Source organism: Sceloporus occidentalis, unplaced genomic scaffold (assembly GCF_023333645.1).
Source record: "Sceloporus occidentalis isolate IW3139 unplaced genomic scaffold, rSceOcc1.0.p SCAF_95, whole genome shotgun sequence".
In the NCBI taxonomy this organism is placed as follows: domain Eukaryota; kingdom Metazoa; phylum Chordata; class Lepidosauria; order Squamata; family Phrynosomatidae; genus Sceloporus; species Sceloporus occidentalis.
This window is the reverse complement of record NW_028317075.1, coordinates 3,838,971-3,861,247: the sequence shown is the minus strand read 5'-3', so window position 1 is coordinate 3,861,247 and position 22,277 is coordinate 3,838,971. Positions and strand designations below refer to the sequence as shown.

At 40.4% G+C, this 22,277-nt stretch overlaps 1 protein-coding gene across 2 annotated transcripts in view; it reads right to left on the bottom strand.

Moving 5' to 3' along the window:
* The window catches only part of LOC149284340 (rho GTPase-activating protein 24-like), a 191,348-nt gene that overhangs the window by 30,149 nt on the left and 138,922 nt on the right, over positions 1-22,277 (bottom strand). The window contains exon 3 of one of the 2 annotated variants that reach the window (XM_089496854.1): positions 6,729-6,851. In XM_089496854.1, coding sequence (XP_089352980.1) covers positions 6,729-6,851 — 123 coding nt within the window. Of the gene's footprint in view, positions 1-985; positions 1,101-6,728; positions 6,852-22,277 lie in introns of those variants that run through there. The other variant, XM_089496855.1, reaches the window with a different exon arrangement.

Genomic DNA, 22,277 nt, shown 5'->3' with positions numbered 1-22,277 from the left:
ACTTACCAAGGGTTTAAATAGAGGTGATCTCCAGCCATTGCTAAACTACAGCTCCAAATATTTTCCGTGTATGCCCAGTCAAAACTATGTTTAAATATTATGGGCACATACAAAAATAGATCACAACCCAGTTTCAAAGGCCACAATTTTACAGTACTAGCAACACACAACCCTGCACCAAACATCACATAAACCTGTACTGCACACAGTAAAATGCACAGTCAGCTAAAGAGCAGAATAAAGACATAAAAAGTCATATTGTACTAAAATAAACAATTGTTGCTAAAAACATAAACCCTGTATGCAACCATTCCCAAAATTGCTGGGACAACCCCAACAGCTACAGTTACAGCTATCGGGAGGAGATCCAAAGTTGTGCCATGACCCATGTAACATCTATAGCACTAGACCTAGATCTAAGGCAGCAACAGGTCACCAGGAGCCATAGATAGAAGTGTGCCCCCTAGCACAGATGAAGTCCATAGCGGATGTTCTGATTTGTACCTGTGGAGCACAGGTTTCTAGAACCGCATTGGCCTATGGCAACCTGCAGCAGAGTCCACCTGTTCCACAAGAAACACATAACTTGATTTTTGAGAGGTTCTGGGATTGCTGTCTGGGCCAGAACATCTCATATGTCCAATAATATATGGCTTACAATGTCAGTCTGATATGCCCAATGCACATAATCAGATCCTCTCCAACACTTGTGCCAAAACTGCATGAAATGGGCAGCGAAGATGCATATTCTACTGTTTTATTAAAGATATTATCCACAATCAATTTTACTGTCTAAATTATGAACTTGCCTTTAGAATATTTATCACGAAAGTACCTTTTTTGTTAGGTTTTAACATGTTCACAAATATTTTACATACCATTACAATGCCACATTGTTTAATTTCTAAAATATTATTAATGATATGCTGCGTTTCATTATTTTACCTACATTAGCAAAATAAACAAGATACTTTTGCATACATACCTCTTCGGAAACTAAAGCACCTTTTAATTTTTCTGTAGGCTGCTTTAGGTAAGAGAGTAGATGTAGAGGGCAATGAACCAGAGGACCAAACACCTGCATTTTCTGCTTCAAGCATCATCCAGATCCTGGCCTGTATACGGCTCAGTGGTGACCCTTATAAGTAGCATTAGAAGAAAACCTCTTTAGATTCATAACAAATCCCCTTTGTAAAGAAAGCATCATCAGGATTCCTATGGTTTTTTAACGTAAATGCTTCTTTTTTTTCCTCAGTACTCCTCCCAAAAAATGTAAAGTTTTCACATCTTTGCCTGTGCCTGGTGAACCATAAAAATGAAATCTTCCAGCTAGACTCAACTCCTCAGGCAAAGTCAACGAATAGCTCTAAAGGATCAGAGATAAAGAAAACAAGAAAAAATGCAGGAATTCTGGATCATAAAGTCAAAACATATCCAGGTTTTCAGTATCCAAAGGCGAAGATATTTCGCAATCCTCTCTCCGGATTTCCGTCATACTTTCTCTACCGAGCGTACCTGCTTGGTAGGACTAACCCTTTAAATCTTCTCTCCACGTTTTGTAACACGCAAGCCTGCTGGAAGGTAGACATAAAAATATAAAGGCACCTTGGAGCCGCTAGCACTTTCTCTTGCTTTTGTAAGGTGGAATTCGCTTATCAACTTGCTACTGCGGATGTAAAGAGCAGGCTTTTGTTCTCCAGATCCATAGCATTAAGCAGGTGCCCAGGCAGCTTTGAGGCAGAGTAAATACATGTGTCTCAGGCAGCAGTAGCACTGAATCCAGTTGCTCTGACTTTGAGTTGACTTCAAGCAGGCATCACGTGAGATAGCTTAGTGATTATTAAAGGTGCAGGTCTCCTTGCTCATTCCTGCTTCAAATAACCTTAATTTCTCCTTTTTTTGTATCGTGCTGTGAGCGTAATCAACATTTTTTTTTCTCCGTAGTTGAGTGCGCTATTAGATGTATATATTTTCGTATTGCCCTGGATTTCAGCATCCTAGTTGTAGCCTGTACTTAAGACTATATACAAATGTCATACAAGATGCCAAATATTTGCGTTTACAGCACTGTATCAATACTTGGAAACTCTCAGGGTTTGCCCTTATGTCTCAAGGGCTCTGATTAAATAGCAAAAAACTCTCAGGGTTACACAGTCTCGGGCTGACTTTATATTCTTCTCTGACTTAACAATGTTTAAGCAACCCAACTGGTGTTATTTATCACTGGGATAGCACGGATGAAATGCCGGCTTGACTGCATGTGAATATTTTTACCACGAGTAATGTCTTTCATAGGGACAATTATTACAACCACAGGATTGCCACCATTAGAGTCACTAAACCGAATCTTTGTGAAGGGCTACTACAGGGTTAATAATTGAAGAGCTCCAGAGTCAGCTCATTAAAACTTCCAGGTACTCAGAGTACCTTCACACACTTAGTAAACAGAAACAAAGTAGGGGGTATTCTTAAAAGTTCTAAGAATAACAGCAACACATCCACAAATAGACACGCATTCATTTACAAAACAAAAAATGTGATTATGATTAACCCTAGTAGATATTTTGAACAGATTTTTGTAATGAAAGTAATGAAAGCCAGTGATATTTTTAAGTATATAGCGGTGTAAAAAAGTAATGTACCTGTAACATAATAGCTTAATGGCATTTCATTATATATATAATTTTTTTACATTTTTTTTTTATTTTTTTATCTGTTCGTCTGGGACAAATAGAAATTGGATTCCCTCACCAGTAAATTATCTTTCATTAATGCAATGAAAGCACTATGAATTTGCACACCATTGTAATGTCCTAAGTGACTTTGGCTGGTCAACTTTGTGGAAGTAATTGTATTCTCTCTGAATAAATGATCCACCCCCTGCAACAATGAACAAACGTTAATGTAATCACGTGGTTAATGATTAATGGCGCTGCCAACTCACAGAGCAAACCTCTGAACCGGTCCCACTGGACAGATCACACAGCAGATATTTAACTATCTATAGTCATTCAGAGAGAACTACCTGGGATGGTCCCAGAAATCAGATTTACTTTTAATTTTCTATAAAAATCCCATACTCAGCCCGTACACGCATGTGAGAGTTCCCATGCCACAGACTCAGATGGGCTAAACAGACTAACATACCACCCAAGTGGCCGTGTTTAGGAGGGAGAGTCTTAGGGGGAACAAATCCTGGTTCCCTTGCCTGATGTCCTCCTCTTCTAGAACCTTGGAATGTTTGCTAGTGTAAGTGTATCTCAGTATTCAACCGATTATTTTTCACAAAGTCAAAGGTCACAAAGTCTTGTTAAGGACCTTCCTCCTGCTACTGCACCTCTTCTTTGGTCATTTGTAAAGCTAGAAGGACATATAATCTGTCCTTGTCTGTTTTTAGGTCACCCCAGGTGCTGCAAGGTGGGAGGCAAGCTTTGGCCACCTGGCAGTAATGTCCCAGTCCCTCCTTGTGCATCAGTGCAAGGTGCCACAAGTACAAGATCCCCAATTACATTGTGAACTATAGAATATAAGCCCCACATTGTTTTGTGCATGAAAGTGTGTTACTTTATATATCAGTTTTTGAGCCTTGATCTTAAAAGATTCAGCTTTGTGTCTGGCACCTTCCCTTAAAGACTTCAATGGGTCTTCAAAGGGGACCCAGAGGATCTAGCCTTCTTGCAGGCTTTTTGGCCAAGAAGGGAAGGAAAGTGTTGCATATTTATTTGGGGAATGTGACCCCAGAAAAGGAAGACCGAGGTAAGGGAAGCTTACTATGGCCCTACAAAGACTATTTGTGTCCCTCTCATTTTTCACTTTGTGATAATGAAGCACTGCACCTTGCGCTACAAAGTAAATAAACCTTTTGTTGTTGTTGATTCCCCTGTGCAGAGGCAATAGAGTACAAGGCTGTTGTTATAGGCAGGGCTAGCCTGGCATGATGTTGGTGCTCTTGTCTGTAATTCTGTTGGTGTTCTTGTCTGTAATGCATAAGCGAGTTAAAATTTAACTTGGGAAGTTGTGCTCTGTGCGAAACTGGTGCATTGTGGTGATGAAAACCCACAGTAAATGCATCCCCAGTCTTCTTTCTCACCCAGCTCCGGGCCAAAAGGCCTGCAACAATAATAGGGTCTTCGGTTCCCCTTGCTGGCAGTGTTCAGGTAGCCACAAAAGTTTTCCACCTTTCCGGGCAGAAAGTCAGTGGAAGACTTGGATCTGCCTTGCGGAACTTACTGAATTTCAAAGCTTTTTCCTACGCTATATTTGTTCAATTCACAACTAAATCTAGTACTAACAACAGCTATCGCTTGTATTAGTTAATATTCTGTTCATCAGATTTATTTTATTCCTGCACAATAAAAAACAAAACATTTAAGCCAAGAACAGCAGACTGCATTATAGTAAATCTCACTTTGAGACAGTCTTACATTTTTATCTAATTAATGCTATTACACGGGTAAAACTTCCATTTGAATTTCAGGATATACAAGTATAATCTAAAACCGCAAAACAATGCAGATTTCATCTGCCCGGGAACACCAACAGCCTCAGACTTGTGGATTAGCCTCCCTTGGATCTCATCAGTGAGGTGCAGCTGGTGGTCTTCTAGATACAGTGAGCAAGGAGGTCCATGTCTGAACTCATTTTCACAGTTGGTAAGAGCCCCAAAAGTTTCTAAAGTAAATACATGTCACAAGATTTAAGCTTCTTTGTTTGTTTTTTTTAATCCTGAGGTATCTTGTGTATCTCCTCTTGCTCCAGTACAGGAAGCTGAATCCCTAATCTTCCTCTTCTGATGCTACAATCTCCACGTAGGGATATGACATCCACGTGTTGGATGTCATGAGCCCCCATAAAGATGGGGACCACTGAAGTCTTCAAGGTGAACTGGCAGCCAAAGGTTACAGCCTACCCCTACCAGGTGATCCTGCTTCACTGTATCATTTCCAGTGCCAAAAACAAAGTGCATCCATATAAATTTAATATCATACGTGTACAAATACAATAAAAAGCATGTCATTGAGCATGAGGGTAAAAAAACATAGTGTAATGGAAACCAGGCTTCCGTCTGCCGTCTTCCTTGTAGCGAAACCCGGCAACAAGATGGCTAGCCGTTCAGAGTAAAGGTGCTCTGGGCATAGTTTATATATATATATAACCCTTTAAGCAGAGGAAGGGAGTTGACAGGAAACAGACAAAGGATGATGTACAATGATATTCTTAAAACACAGATGCAACATTACAACTACTATAACCAACTAACTGTATACACAGTAATATAGGTAATGTATCATAAACACATCAATGTGTGGAACAAAACTGAGAAAATATAATAGTAGGTATATAACCCCAAAAATCCCATATTAACAGTAATGTTGCAATAAGTACCATACCAGTCCCTATAGGCTAGGACAGCAAGAGATAAAAATACAATGTGTATAAAGGACCAAAAAGTGATACCTGGTACACCAGTCTTAGCAACATGAATATGAATTTTGTATCCCCACAAAACATACCCCCATGCTGAGCGCCACCTGGTGGTCCTAACTTGAGGGATGCCTCGGGGGCAACACTCGTACCCCAGGCTCCTTAACCTCCCTGGCTTCAGGTCCTAAAGGCAGTCTTCTGAGAATTAAGATAAAGGATTCTGTAGAATACCTACTTTCATTCTAAAGATATTTGCCATTTTTTTTATAATAAGTGATGCAGAAAAAAGGGCACAAACACACCTACAGCTAACATAACCTGGCAAACAGGATACTATCTAAACCGCAGAGTAAAATACACACCAAGTTAAAAGTACTATCAAGGGATCCCGGCTATACTGCTTCATATACTGCCGACACTATAACTCAAAGACATGCATGATGCTCAAATATGTCCAACGCAGAACACAGAGGGAAATGAAACACATTAATAACCATTTTACAAACCGATGAACAGTCTACTGATTTCTAACCTGTTACCAGCAGTATCCATATGGCACACAATGTAACCACTATAATAACCAATGTTATAGCTTCATGTCGCTAAAAGTGCTTTGTATAGACAGGAAACTTGGCGAGGGGTACCAATCCCCACTGATTCCTCTAGAGAGAGCATTAAGAACATCTTTTACTTACAATGAGGCGACAAGGCTATCGCTATCCCCCTCCAAAAATGTATACACAGCCATTATACAGCGCCATCTGCATATTTAATGTCTTATACATTGCAAGAACGTGGAGATAAGTAGCAATGCAAGTACAGTAAACATAGCTGGAAACTCTCCGGGTCAACACCTGAATCCTCCGGGGCATAGGAGCGCCCCCGCCCATTTCCGCTTTAAATGGGGGTGTTTCCCGTGATATCAGCAGGAACGCCCACTGAGTTCAGCGGGACTACCCACCCACGATAGCTGGACCGCCCACCGACGTCAGCGGACCCCATGGTATGACAGTAAATATTCATACATTGTGTCACAGCACAAGCTTAAGTTGTAACTTTGGGGTTTATTCACTAAAGGATGAGATGGCAGGATTGTTTTAGTTGCAACTCCCTTCTCTATTCACCATAAGGACCACCTCTAGCAGATTTCTCCAATAATATGGACAGGCTGCCCAAGGGAAACAATTGCATAAACCAGCAGTTTACTCCAATTACAAAAAAGACATAAGGGGCTAGAAGGCAAATATTTTACGTCATATTATTTATAACCATTGAAATATGCAGAGTAAATGTGCTCCGCTCACCTCCTCCAAAAGGCGCCCATATAACCCTGCGGATAGACTTGACCCAGTCTTCCATGTCATTCTGAGTGCTGGCCATAAGAAGATATGTTTCATGGTTTGCAGTCATCCGCTCACGGTCTCCTCCTGGAAACATTTAAAGAATGTTATCAATAAAATAATTCTGTATCACAATGAAACACGGACCATTGACATATAACCTTATAGGAATCCCTTGTAATATTGTGCTTTAGGCATGTCAATAGTAGGTGTATAGCCAAAATAATCCCATATTTTGGGATCATAAACACAATTTTCTCCATTTTGATGGGTTTTATAATACAATAACACAATGAGAATGGTTTACTAAATATAAGAGAAATGTCTGGTTAGGTGTGGGAACGTGTGTGTCATCTGTATGAAATGCTCAGTACTGTACACTCATTCTCCTGTAGAATTGTTTTTCTCTTAGAATTACTTTAGTGACCCAATACCAAAACGGCATCTCCATATTGTTATGTCCTCAACTTTTGTTGAGTGATATCTGCCCTCATTTTTTAGAGACATCAGCCTGTAGCTAGCCTGGTGGCAACTATACAATGTTAAACATCTGTCAAAAAAATTAATTTCCTGCCATGCCCACCTGCTAGATCAACATAGAGTTAAATAAAATATATTATGCAGGGGAATAATATAGTCCGACGAATCAATGCTAATATATACAAGTTCCCCTGTATTAATTTAAATTAATTTAAACAGAAACTTATATATGGTATTTTAAAGCTTACCTTTCACGCATAAGACAGAAGGGTAGGTAGGTAATGGAATACCAATACATTGTTTTTAATACAAATTTCCACTGGCATCCAACACAACACATAATAAAATAAGTTACAAAAAATAAGATTTTGTCCTCTGTGGACAGCAAAAGTGCCAAGGACTGCAAAATAAGAGATGGCTCCAGGGAATGAAATGGAAGCAAGCCAGAACAACTTTCTAATCACATCAACAAGGGAGATCTTACTTGGCTTTTAATCTCCCATCTCCCAGGGAGATAGCTTTTAATTTCCCCTCTCAATACAACCTTAGACTTAATAGCGTGACCTTGTTCCAGAAGGGAATCTGACGTATAAATATGTATTTCTTATAAGTGAAGGTAAAAGTATAGATGTATTTAACCAAGACATTTGATTGTGTTTAAGGAGCAATGACTGGCTTATTATTTTGCATAGAAAAAGTCTTCCGCCGCAGGCTAACAATATGCAATGTCTGCTATTTAAAATGTGTTTCAGCCAAGTTCTTTTAATATCTATACCAATGTGAATTGTTGGTGTCCCTTATAAACCTCCCCTGGGTTCAGTAGGGTCCAACGTCCCTTTGACAGCCGTCTATCTTTAATGGTCCATCATGGCGCTCCAAGTTATGTTATAGTTATACAACCATAAGGGATGCATTACAGATTTCCATGCGAATCATACACAGGGCTCAGAATGTCTCTCCCCTTGCTTACTGAGAAAGACGTGGAGATAGGGCATTTGGTAAAAGCCCCAGGATCCCCAAAATACTACCGTCACAGGACCCTGCACTGTTTGTTTGCCCATACAACCCTCAGATTTCCTGTTAAACCCATCAGAATAGTCATGTTTTGGTGGACATACAGGCTAGAACGGTTTTACTTAGATTATCCAGATGAACTGCTTTTAACTTGGACTGTTCATTATACCTCCAATTCTATTTTTGTGGCTCTGTTACTAGCCACATATAAAGGCACCGTAATGACTTCTTTTTACTATATTTCTTTTGGAGAGTCCCATATTTTATAGTTCTAAAAGCATTCAGGACTGACATGTTGATTTTGTTCATTTGTCATCTGGGGGGGGTGTCACAGACATGAAATATACATATATTAAACCACTTATCTTGGAGTAAGATGTATGAATTCTTTTTTAATGATACCTAACATAACAAATGAACTAAGGTAGGATTTCCATGGCAACAATGACATTCTGAACTGCAGTCTCAAAGTTTCACACCAGTAAACACATTTTTTTTAAAAAAATCTGTTTTGTCCTCGCAAGATCTCACAGCTTCATGTATTTTTTTTAAATCTAATTGTATTATGTATCTAGCTTTTTCTCCAATCCATCATCTACAGCCTCATAAACTGACAGACGCCATCAAAATAGTGGCCAGGAAACCACCAATGCTTTTAATTGCCAAGGGCATTTTCATGTAATAGAGTAGACCAACGAAGGTTCAACCCCTTCAGAGGCCTGTTAACTACTGTACTGCCATCTAGTGGTGATACACACACACACACATATACCGTATTGGCTCGAATATAGGCCGCACTTCTTTCCCCCACTTTAAGTCTTTAAAGTGGGGGTGCGGCCTATATTCAGGGTCTAGCACCCGACGCCCGGGACATGCAGTTCCGGGTGCCGGGCAGGCAGCAGGGTTAGGATACAGATCCCCCGCAGCGGTGCAGGGGACCCGTATCCTACTCTCTGATACGCTCAGACAGCCTCCCCTGCCAGCACTTCCCACGGGGGGAGTGCTGGCACGGGAGATTGTCTAAGCGCATCGTGCAGACGTTCACCGGCAGCGGTGAACGTCCGCACGATGCGTTTTACCTCTGCGCCCAAGACTTACCAGAGCAGACTCCCGGGTGTCTTGTGGGGCCGGCGGGGGACACCTACGCAATACGCATATACAACTTCCGGTGCCGGCACATCCGCTGAGTCCCGGCACCGGAAGTTGTATACGCGTATTGCGTAGATGTCCCCCGCCGGCCCCGCAAGACACCCGGGAGTCTGCTCTGGTAAGTCGGGGGGGGCAGAGTGGCAGCATACCTCGGGGGGGAGGAGGAGGAGGATAGTAGCAGCATATCTCGGGGGAGGAGGAGGAGGACAGTGGCAGCATATCTCGGGGGGGAGGACAGTGACAGCATATCTCGGAGGGGACAGTGGCAGCATATCTCGGGGGGGACAGTGGCAGCATATCTCGGGGGGGGACAGTGGCAGCATATCTCGGGGGGGACAGAGTGGCAGCATATCTCGGGTGGGGGAGAGTGGCAGCATATCTCGGGGGGGGGAGACAGAGTGGCAGCATGTCTATTAAAAAAAATTTTCTTTAAAAAAGCACCAAACTTTTAGGGTGCGGCCTACACACGGGGACGGCCTATATCCGAACCAATACGGTATATATATTTTATATTATATTATATATATATATAAACATATGTACTGTATACATCTCAGAGGTCACCAACCTTTGCTGCTTGAGAGTTAAATATTAGCAGCTGGAAAGCTGGTAGTAGCTCGCAAAATCTCTGTTGAGGACCACCGATAACAATTTTGTGTAAATGATATATAAAAAAATAAATACAATTTAGAACAGACACCATATGGTGTGCTGTAGGCAGAAATGCTGTTTTATACATTACCTGGCTCAACAGAGTTTTAGAGATAACAATAATGTAGCTGCTGTTCTGGTTAGAAGGCAGAGAGCGCTTGAACTGACCACCTAGATAACAAGCCCTTCACAGAAATAAGTACTGGAGTGGGTAAACATCATTATTTTCATCCAGAATTATACACAGCTCTTTGAAGGAAGTATGTCGCACAGCGCTCCACTGACAACCTACTGCAGTACGCAGAACAATTTGTCACATTTCTAAATATTTCCTGCCACTACCTTCCCTTTTGAAGTCTTTTAAGAAAATACAGTTTCTATAATTGGGTTTATATTTAGAAGCTTCTGTAGAATATGTAGCCTGACCAAAATGAAAGGAAGAGATTACGGAATTGAGCAATGCTGCAAACTCTTTAATGAATGCAATACCAGCCTTTTGATGACCATATGGCAAAGTTAACTGTTACCACCTAGCATTCTTACTACCTAGCATGGCTGGACAAAGTGCCAAAAACTTTTTATAACTATTGTAACAAGGTGCGGGGTGTTGTCGTGGAAGGGGTATACATTCCCCCTCGATTTTGCAGGGTTTTATACGACATATAGGGCAGGCTGGTGCTCCACCCCGCAGTTTACATGCACCTGGACTGACACGGGTTCCAGGCCAGGAGTTTAAGCTGACTCCAATGCACTGGTCAGCTGCAGGTAATTAGCTGCACTGACTGCAATATAACCTGACCTGTTGGACAGAGGGAGAGAGAGAGTTTGTTTGGAAGCAGCAGAGCTTGCTATGCACAAAAGAGACCATCAAAGAGGTTGGTGGGATTATGTTTTGTTTTAGTTTAGACCCTTAGTAGTGAGGGAGTTATATGTTAGTAAGCGCTCAGACGAGCTAGGCTTTTGTTTGTAGCAAATTTGTGTTCTATGTAATCCCGTAAATATCTGCATACGTGGACTACAAATAAATCGATGGTGATTACCTAACTGAGATGTGGCGTTAATACCCTAGAGGACCGTGCTGTTTGGTACCCTGTGTGGGTGCAGGATCACACTATATTGCTTCAAATTATGTATAGTCCAACCTTGCATGGGCGTAGGAATCCCTAAAAATCTGGGGGGGACAACATTTTCCCCCATCCGATCCCCACTTTCTCCCCATCTCTCACACTATCTACCCCCCTCTCCCCCTTCTCACACTATCTACCCCCCTCTCCCAATTTCTTACTATCTACCCCCTCCCTACCCTCCCTTCTCACACTATGCACCCTCTCCCTACCGCCCCCTTCACACTAGCTACACTCTCCCTACCCCCCTTCTCACCAGCTACCCTCTCCCTACCCCCTCCCTTCTCACTGTCTACCCCAGGGGTGTCCAAGGTTTTTCTGCAGTGGGCCACTTCATCAGAATTGTATATGGCCTTTAATAAAATATGCAGATTAAAATAAAGTAAATGACACAAAACCTTTACTTTTCCTCTCATTGATTTCTGGGCCTAGAAAGTTTTGTAACTACAAATTCAGGACTCAGGATAATTAAAAATGAAATAGTCCTATTTATTCTAGGGATGCACCAAAATGAAAATTCTGGACCAAAACATTCACGGTTCACTTAGCCAAAACCGAAAATGACCCCCCACCATTAAAAATAATAATAAAAACTCACATTTTAATAAAAGTAGGTAACACACCACAATTGGACAAAAAATATATCAATATGACTTGGCATGATAGGAGTGTGATTTCTAACAGCAATCACACTTCTATCATACCCAGGCAGCCAGTACATGCTGGTACAGGGTGGCTGTAAGTGATGTGCAGACCCCATATTGCTGGCAGCATCAATACACAAGGGGGGGGGCTAGCTAGGTTTCAGCATGTACTGGCTGATTTGGCATGATAGAAGTGTGATTGCTAACACCAATCACAGTCCCATCATGCCTAGGTTCCAGCACTTACACATCCAACCAGTAAATGCTGGAACCTAGGCATGATGGGACTGTGATTGCTGCTAGCAATCACACTCCTATCATGCCAAGTCAGCCAGTACATGCTGGTACAGGGTGGCTGTAAGTGATGTGCAGACCCCATACTGCTGGCAGCATCAATACACAAGGGGGGGGGCTAGCTAGGTTTCAGCATGTACTGGCTGACTTGGCATGATAGGAGTATGATTGCTAACAGCAATCACAGTCCCATCATGCCTAGGTTCCAGGACTTACACCTCTATGCTATGACACACACACTCATTCATTCATTCATATACTCATTCATTCACAGATTAATTCCCTCAAACACGCATACTCATTCAAACACCCTCCCCACTTCCTTACCTGCACTGCAGCTTCTCAATGCTGCTCACAGACTTCAGCAGGGGGCGCGGCCTCCCTCTGCGTTCACTGGTACTGCACAGAGGAAGCAGGATGTGATGTGATGTCACGTGAACTCTGCTGGGTTCCGCTTCCTCTGTGCAGTACAGAAGACCCTCCCACAGGTAAGTAGCAGGGCTCTTGTTGTAGCAGGGCTCGAGGTGCGAACCGCGTAAGATCGGTTGCCCTGTCTGCCGATCTTACGCGGGCCGCACCTGGAGGTCTTGCGGGCCGCATTTGCGGCGTTTCTATTGGGGGGGTTCCTACGGCTCTGGGGGGGATTTCTTCATTATCGGTCCCCCCCGCATGAGTTACTGGGGGGGATCTGTCCCCCCAGTCCCCCCCGGTTCCTACGCCCATGCAACCTTGTCCTACAGGCATATCTGCCAACTTTCTCACCTTGGCATGAGTGTTTTGGGTTTTTACATCCAGTGGCTCATGGAAGAGCTTTAGGCAGCATACAAACCTCATGGAAGCATGGATCAACCAGTTTAATTATGCAGACCAGTATAGATGGTTGTGCTCAGCCACGCATATAGGAAAAACATCCCTGGTTCCCTATAAAGCTTGTGTTTTTTAAACAAACCAAATTAAATGGGTAGTATGTACATCTTGCCCGTGCTAGCATTTGGAAGTTTAATCATTAATGAGGTACATGGTACATTTGTTCCTTGTAAACATCCATAAGATAAGCAAGCATGGCAAATTTTAATAAAAAATCTAATTTAAGCATTCTTCGAAACACTTGTCGATTATCAGTGGATAATTACCATCTTTAAACTGCAAAATTTCCATGTATGTATTGTAAATTGACCTCATGACAATGTAATTATACTGTCACTAGATTGACGTATACAGTATCCCGGAATTGATTTGAACTCTTTACAAAACGAAGTAAAGGTACAGATTATCAACATTTGAAAACACGCAAAAAGATCAATGCAAAATGGGCCCTTATATGCATTAAGAGATAAAAATAAAAAAAAATAGACTAGACTTTCTTACATTGGCATGTAAAAGGAAATATAACATAAATACATAGATCAGGGGCGTCCAACGTGCGGCCCTCCAGCTGCTGCAGGACTACATCTCCCATACTCCTCAGCCAGCCCCTTAGCTGAAAGAGCATTATGGGAGATGTAGTCCTGCAGCAGCTGGAGGGCCGCACGTTGGACGCCCCTGACATAGATATAATAGACCACCTGCCTTATTTAGCATCTAGTTAAGACAAACACTGTCCTATTAGTGATCCTCTTGCAAATATTGGGGATCAATGACTCCTAACTAAATTTAGTCTTAGTCAGGTAATACGAATGTGCGGAGCAGTTCAGTGTTCTTGGAAGCATGCACAACAACGAGCGTTCTCGGACAAAATTCATGTAAACCAGAAATGACCAAAACATGCGCTGTGAGAGCAGAAAAACCACCTAGAATGAACCTAGAATAAGGCTGGGAACTTTGCCAACTCTTTAATTGGTCACTTAGATGTTACTATAGACATGAGTTTCCCAATAGGTCTGGAAACATAGCCAACTGCACATTGTTTTGTATGTTTCCTTTAATCTTATTGGTGTCCAAGTAGTTTTATCGTTCTGGCAGCGAATGTTGTGGTTAAATGTCTTTGCTGCTGTTTATTTTTGTTTGTGCAGTTTGTTTTATTGCTTCTTGTACAGTGTCTACATTTAGACAGATCTAGTGGAGGTTAGACGATACTATCGATTTTGCAAACTACGTATCACATTGAATAGCTTTCAGAGCAGGGTTTTCAATTGTTTGAATGAAGACATTTTCTGTGCATTAGTAGAATTAAATGTACAATTGTTGGTTGCTATTTGGTCAGGTCATTGAATTGCTTACTGCTGTGTTTTTATGACCATTGTTCCAAATTTTTCTTTAGTCAGGTCATTGAATCAACCCACTTGTGTGTTTTTTTAGGTATCTGAATACTATTCTATCTGCTGCCATTATTGTTATTTCCTTTATGGAGCACCTATGTGAGCATTCACTCCTTGACAGATCATGACTCATCCAACCAAATGAAAGTTTGAAGATATTTCAAAAAGTAAATGGATCCTTCGATATGCGCTTATGGTACCATAAAAACGTAACAGCTATAACAGCCATTTTGTTTATAGCTACAGGTATACCTCATATCATGCAGAGGTTTTTTACAGTTCAAGTACAGCTTGAAAGTGTCTATGGTTATATTTTAAAGACTGTACATTTACTGAACTGATTGCACAGTAATAATGTAGGAAAAGTTTTCTGTGCAAAGAAAATACAATTCTGACTAGAAGAAAAATAAGACAGGGTGCAAAGAAAAAGAAGACAAAAACATGAAAATGGACTAGAAGAAAATATGAGATATAAAAGGAAGGTACAAAGGCAAAGGGGCTGTAAGACGATAATGTTTGATTAAATAGAAGACAAACTATAATAGGGAGAACTATGCAGAAAAATGGGAGTGGTAGGGCAATGCATCTGAGTAGACATTATGACAGCTTTATGAATGAAAAACCTGCTAAAAAAACCCCTTAAAATGTATTTATTGATATTTAATCAACAGTAACAAAAATTTTCAAATAATCAAACTAAATTAGGGGGCCTTAACCCCTTCAGTACCGGGACGTACCTGGTACTTCCTGGTTAACATTCGCCGGTAGACCGGGACGTACCAGGTACGTCGCCGCCGAAAAGCGGTCCCGCGTCGCACTGAACGCCGGGATCGCGAAGGGCTGGCTGCTACTGACCGCTGGGCGACCCCAGCGATCGTGCAGCAGCCAATCGGCTTCACTTTCATGCACGTGATCACTTTAAAAGCGAATCACATGCATGATTTTGAATATTGACAGATACAATGTTTGTAAACATTGTATCTGCCTATATTACCCTGTCTCCCTCCTCCTCACTCGTGGTTGTGAGTTGGAGAGAGACAGAACACGTTGTTGGAGAGAGTCCGGAGCATTTTGTATTAAAAAATAAATAAATAATTTTTATATAATTTTTTCACTGCTGATCAGTGTTTTGATCAGCAGCATTTGACCCTAAGGGGTTAATTCTTTTTTTTTCCTTAAAATTGTGGGTGGGTGGCTGTGGGTGGGTTAGTTAGTGGGGAATTGATTAGTTAGTGGGGAACTTATGAGTTAGTGGGGAATTGATTAGGTAGGGATTAGGGTTAGGGTCTAGGGTTAGGTAGGGAGAAAAAAAAAAAAATATATATATATATAAAAAAAAAAAAAAAATATGGATAGGTTTTATACGGTGGAAGAGGCTTATAAAATGTTGGCCTCAGACACTGACACTGTGTCAGACTCTGCCACTGACACTGCGTCAGATTTTGATGTGGGCCAGTTTAGCAGCAGCTCTGATGATGCTGCACCCGCAGTTAAAAGGAGCCGTGTTGCTTCTACTACTACTACTACTCCTGATCCCTCTGATGAGTGGATCCCTGCAGCTGGCACTTTTCCAGATGTTCCCCCCTTCACTGCCAATTCCGGCATTCATCCGGATGTCGCAGAATATACCCCAAGCCAGTTTATGGAGCTGTTCATGGGCAATGAGTTTTGGGAGGCGTTAGTTTACCAAACTAACTTGTACGCTGCCCAGGAATTTAGAAATAAAGCAAACAAGCAAAAGGCATGGACTCCCACTGATGTGTGCGAGTTAAAAACATTCTGGGCACTCACCATGATAATGGGGATAATAAAAAAGCCCACTTTAAAGTCGTACTGGAGCACAAACTCCATTATTTCAACCCCAATTTTCTCCAACACCATGAAAAGGGGAAGGTATGAACTCCTCCGCTTTTTAAATTTCAATGACAATACCCAGTGCCTTCCCAAACATGACCCCACATATGACAGGCTTTTTAAAATTCGCCCCCTTATTTCTCACTTCCAAACTAAATTTGCTGCCGTTTATACCCCCCAAGCGAGAAATTAGTATTGATGAGTCCCTAATGAAATTTAAAGGCCGGTTAGGGTTCAAGCAATACATTCCCTCTAAACGCTCCCGGTATGGGGTAAAATTTTATAAATTATGTGAGAGCAGTAGTGGCTACACATATTCCTTCCGGGTTTATGAGGGGAAAGATGCCAAGCTTGACCCACCAGGTTGTACATGTACAACTATTATACAAGTGTCCCTTTGTTCAAGTTGTTGTTTTGTATGGACACCTTGGCCTGTGGCACCATAAGGCAGAGCAGAATAGGGGTCCCAAAACAGATTAGAGAAACCAAATTAAAAATTGGGGCATCCTTAGCTTTACGCCAACAAGAACTTTTGGCTGTAAAATATAGGGACAAGAAAGATGTGTGCATGTTAAGCACAATTCATGACAATGCCACTGTTCCTGTTCCTGTCCGGGGCAAAACTCAGGTCCGAAGAAAGCCTACCTGCATCAAGGCCTACAATAGGCATATGGGGGGAGTGGATTTGGCCGATCAATTATTGCAGCCATACCTCATAATGAGAAAAACCAATACGTGGTATAAAAAGGTAGCCATTTATATAATGCAGATTGCAACTCACAATGCATTCTTACTTTTTAAAAAAATACACCCTGCCAAAAAAAACACATTTTTATCCTTTCAGTTTGTGTTACTCAAGGAAATCTTGGCTCCAGCTGAACAAGGCCCCTCAGCGTCTCTGATAATTCAGGAAGAACATTTCCCCTTCAAATTTCTTCCAACCTCCAAAAAATCCAAAACACAAAAACGGTGCAGGGTGTGTTATGCCAAAGGGCACAGGAAGGACACAGTATTTTACTGTTCTGGTTGCCCTGATAAGCCCGGTCTGTGCATTGGCAACTGTTTTAAGGAATTTCATACAGTTGCCAGGTACAAAAAATAATTTAATTGTTTCTTAATCTTAATCTTTCTTACAGTTGCCAGGTACAAAAAATAATTTCATTTTTTCTTAATCTTAATTTTTCTTAATCGTTCTTAATCTACTGTTCTTAATCTACTATTCATAAATATATACTATTTTGGGGTACTTTACAGTGGGGGCTTCCAAAATGTCCCAAATGAGATATGGGCCCAGTAAACCAATTCCTGAAAATGTGCGCATGTTCCAGTTATGGCCTCATGGCTTCCTCAAAAAATGCATGAACCATGCATGTGAGGCCATGATGGAATCGGGGGATCTTGGTGAACAAAATATGGTCTTTTCTTCCACTGTTGCACTTATGGTGTGCAAGAAATTCAGTGCAACAATGAAATGTATGCGTTAAAAACGCAATAAAATAATTTCCCTGTGAAGTTTGGCAGACATCAGTGAAGAAATGGCTAGCTGAAAACTGTCAAAACTACCCTAGTTGAACACCTTGACTTGTCTACTGTTCATAAATATATACTTTTATGGGGTAATTTACAGTGGGGGGCTTCCAAAATGTCCCAAATGGGATATGGGCCCAGGAAACCAATTTCTGAAAATTCCAAATTTGAAAACTAAAATGCGCATGTTCCAGTTTTCCCCTCATAGCTTCCTCAAAAAATGCATGAACCATGCATGTGAGGCCTTGTTGGAACCGGGGGATGTTGGTGAACACAGTTTGTGCAGTTGCACATATTCTATACAAAATATAATATAAAATCTAAAGCAACATTGCAACATATGGAAAAAAAACAAAAAAATATAAAAATACCTCAAAATTTGGCAGCAATTGGCGATAAAATCCCTGTTTGAAAAGTGTCAAAATTACCCTAGTTGTACACCTTGACTTATCTACTGTTCATAAATATATAATTTTGGGGGGATAATCAGTATCTGTGACAACTATTGCAGTTATTAGACTACCAAGCTAAATTTGAAAAAAATTACATTTCAAAAACATGATGCATGCCTTGCAATATTTGCCCTATACTGGTCAAAATAGATAAAAATCCTGGCCATGTTGGGTGGTTTCCAAATCAGGACAACTTAATGAATATATTTGGGATAGTTTTTTCCCATTGGTTCAATGTGTGTACAATTTGTATGTATACAAAACTGTAAAAAAATGCGTTTTTTTCATTTTTTCCCCACTTTTTCCAGTTTATTTCAAACAAAACAATGTACTACCCAGCTTAATATGGTTTAAAATGAAAGCCCTACTTGTGCTGAAAAAAACAATATATGATTTGTGTGGGTGCACCAATTGATAAGAGAGAAATGACAGTTTAAGGAAGACATGGCAAAAACACAAAAACGGCTCCGGTCCTTTAGCGACACGTTAGTATCAAAATCCCGGTCCTGAAGGGGTTAAAAAAGTGAATGTTGAATTGAAAAACAGGAGACAAAAGGAAAAACTAAATGAATGTGGAACACGTGAGTAGCATACCTGGGAACTTTCCAGGTTTGGCCCATATAACTGCGGGAGAAATGCAGCTTCTCCGGTTCAACACCCGAACCCTCCGGGTTTACGGGAGTGGGGTCTTGACACGCCCCACTCCCCCTGTAAATGGATGTGTTTTCCACGATGTCAGCGGAAATTCCCTCAAGGAGTGAATGGGATGGAGTACAAGCTGGCAAAAATATCTTCTTCAATTTGGTATTTGGATGGGTTCATGCAGAGTTGTATTACCCGACTAGTCCTAAGGTAGCATGTCCAGGACACCGTGCTCGGTTGGTTCTCTACCCAAGTAGCCCATTTCCACTATGAAGGAATGCTTAACAACCACCATTGTGTGCTCTTGTCTATATGTCATGTAAAGTACCACAGTCAGTCTTTCTTTCTTTGCTTACGAAATGCCAACAAGTTTATTTTGCTACAGAATTTTCCAAGGTTGACACCAATCATTCCCTAATTCTTCTGACAAGCACAGCATTATTCTCTATATTTATGAATACATTTCTAAATCTAAAGTTGCCAGGATATGGCTAGGAAACAAGGAAATGTATATGAAGTCATTGCAGGCTGGACTTTAATGACTCATACGCTCCCTAACCGTTTATGAAATAAGCCAAAACAGCAAAGGAGACTCTTCCAAATTAGTGTAAAAACTTACTCAGGCCTAATCAGGCAGCAACTTCAATAAATGACACGCCTGAGGTAAAATCTGGATTGTACTATATATTTTACTATTATTTCTTATTGTAGTCTTCTTTTAACTTATTAAAATTTCTCTGGCTCAGACATCACAACCGCCTCCTCTAATTGTTTAATGGAAACTTCCCTTAATTGTCATTGATCTTTCAGTGAAGACTGCATTGGAAGTTGAAGAAGTACGTTGTAACTACGACCCTGCGTCAGTATATCCCACTCTCTGTGTTAACACCATGGACAGTGATATTTAGCCCCAACTGTAAATCACCTGACCAAAGAGACCAAAGCAATTGGGTAGTAATATGGTGGTAAAGCTCAGAGTTTGACCCGGAGTCTCAGGGATTCGCTCCAATCTCAGGGTGTCTGGGTGAAGGGACAAAATCTCGGGTTCACACACCTGATACTCTACATTTATTTAGACAAGGTTGTTAATTAACACTATTGCTACCAGTATGCCATGGTTGAAATCCATTAAAGTGTATATTTAAATAATGACAAGTCAAGGTTTCCAAGAGTCTGCATGGTAGCTATTAAGGAGTTAATATTTAAAGAGTCTCAGGGTCAGCTCATTTAGAAGGTTCCCATGTATGTAAATAACCCTGGATAAGAAGATGACGTGAATAATAAGCTGAATAAGGTCAGTAGCACGTGGAATATACATTATAAAACAAATTTCTTGGGTAACTTACATTTTGTGTGACTTCACCCTGAAATACAGCATAAAGTAAAGAAAAACTAGCTAGTACATATGAAAATGTTTTTTTTAGTAAATTTAGTGACATAGTGATTATAATCCTTAATACTGATATGCAAAATTGTGTCCAGTCATTTCTTCCACTGACGTTAGTGATAAGTGCAATATAAAACATCCAAATAGCACCAACAACCTATTTATTGTTCAAGAGTGTATGACAAAACAATATTTGGAAATTTACAAAAGGAAGAATATTTTGATTCATCTGTCGGGTGCGGATTATTATAATAAAGGTGATGTAAAGGAACAAAAGACAAGGCCCAACTTGCTATAGACGTATCTAGTTTACTGGATGATGCCGATAAAGTTTGGTTTATACACACTGCATATAATGAAACATAACACGTATAAACATTTGGCCCAATGTGAACAATATTCATGGTATATAAACTGAGATAAAACATTCTTGAATCAGCCATAAGAATATATTTGAATTTCTATGCCATATTAAGTTTTACATCAGAATAGAGTCTTAAAGAATCGTTATGCAATAGTGGTTTTTCAAACCCCATTTACATATGAGTTTCTGTCTCAAAGCATAGTCTGCATTATTAAATTCGGTGAATGTCTGCTTAGTTACTAATTGTACTAAGTCATTAAATTTAATACCCTGCAGATGAAACTTATTCTCCTTTATTGCTAAAAAAAAGTGTAAAGCTATATTTTTATTAGGGAGAATTGAATCTGATCGCCATGTGTATGAAATTACATTTGGCTTTACATTTCATTTTAAAGTTTACTGCAGACTTGAATTGGCCAAAAGTGATCATTAATTATTGATGCAAATTTAAAAATAAAAGTATACGGAGATGGCAATCTTTAGCAAGGAATCAATTAGTTAAACTAATGAGAGCACCTGAAGCATTTCCACATTTTACTTATCAATTGAAGGTGACTTACTGAAATATATTTAATAATAAATTCATTTTGGGTATTATAACGCTTTGCGTGATTTCTACTCTGTTTAATTCATCCCATTAAAGAGCTGCCATCTATTCCCTTTTCTTCCGTGGATCATTTGTCTTCTTCATTGCAGGAGAGTACATGACATCCCATTCAAATGTAACAGCGATATCACTAGAGATAAAAAAAGATAGTAGATGTTCAATGATATACTAATAGCACTCTCAATTGCTTGACTCAGAGTCCTTATGGGACCCATAATTCTGCACCCATTTTGAGATGACTGAAGACTGCTATGTCTTCCTTTAGTACTTTGCTGGTTCGTGAACAGCAGAATTTATAGACATCTCATTGATTGAAATGCAGAAGAAACAAGTGCAACATAGGACGTACTCTTACATCAGTTCAAAAGTGGCAAATGTCTGCCAAAATTATAAAGAATGGGAGTGTATGTCAAATGTTAGGATCAAGTTCATTTCGCCATTTTCTCCAGCACAATGCTTCAAAAACCCATTGTCACAGTTGGAAAATTAACTTTGGGCTGAATTCTGTAGGCACATAATTTATAGGAGGAAGATGTTGGCTTTGCATGCTGGAAGTTGTGGTTCTTTCTCATAAGAGCTATTTCTGTACAAAACCCATGGCAAGGACTGTTTTATAAATTGCAATCTCTGACTGGTAATTGCTGGTATTCCATAGCATCAATTCGATTTCAGTTACAGATGCAGCCAGATAATGGTGGGACTGTAGTTTTCTTGTCATGCTTACAATAAAAAGGGACAAGAAAAAGAATGAAAGCTGTAGTTCAGTAAATCAGTGTAGAGTCACAAGTTAATATCTGATCAGGGACCACAAATTTGGGGAATAACAGCTTGACGTTATAAACACTTCTGGGTCCTTTTGAAACTGGCCCTAATCCGCCTTTAACAATATCTATAATATTTTACTACTGAGCATACACAAGGTGTTTGTTAACATACCGCTGGCTTGTATTTTGGTAACAGTTGCATTTATTTGCCCCATAATATAAGCACACGTGAGCGCTAAAATGTTTTAATACGATGTTCAAGACAGAGTGTTTTAGATCCAAAACACGATACATAAATGGTG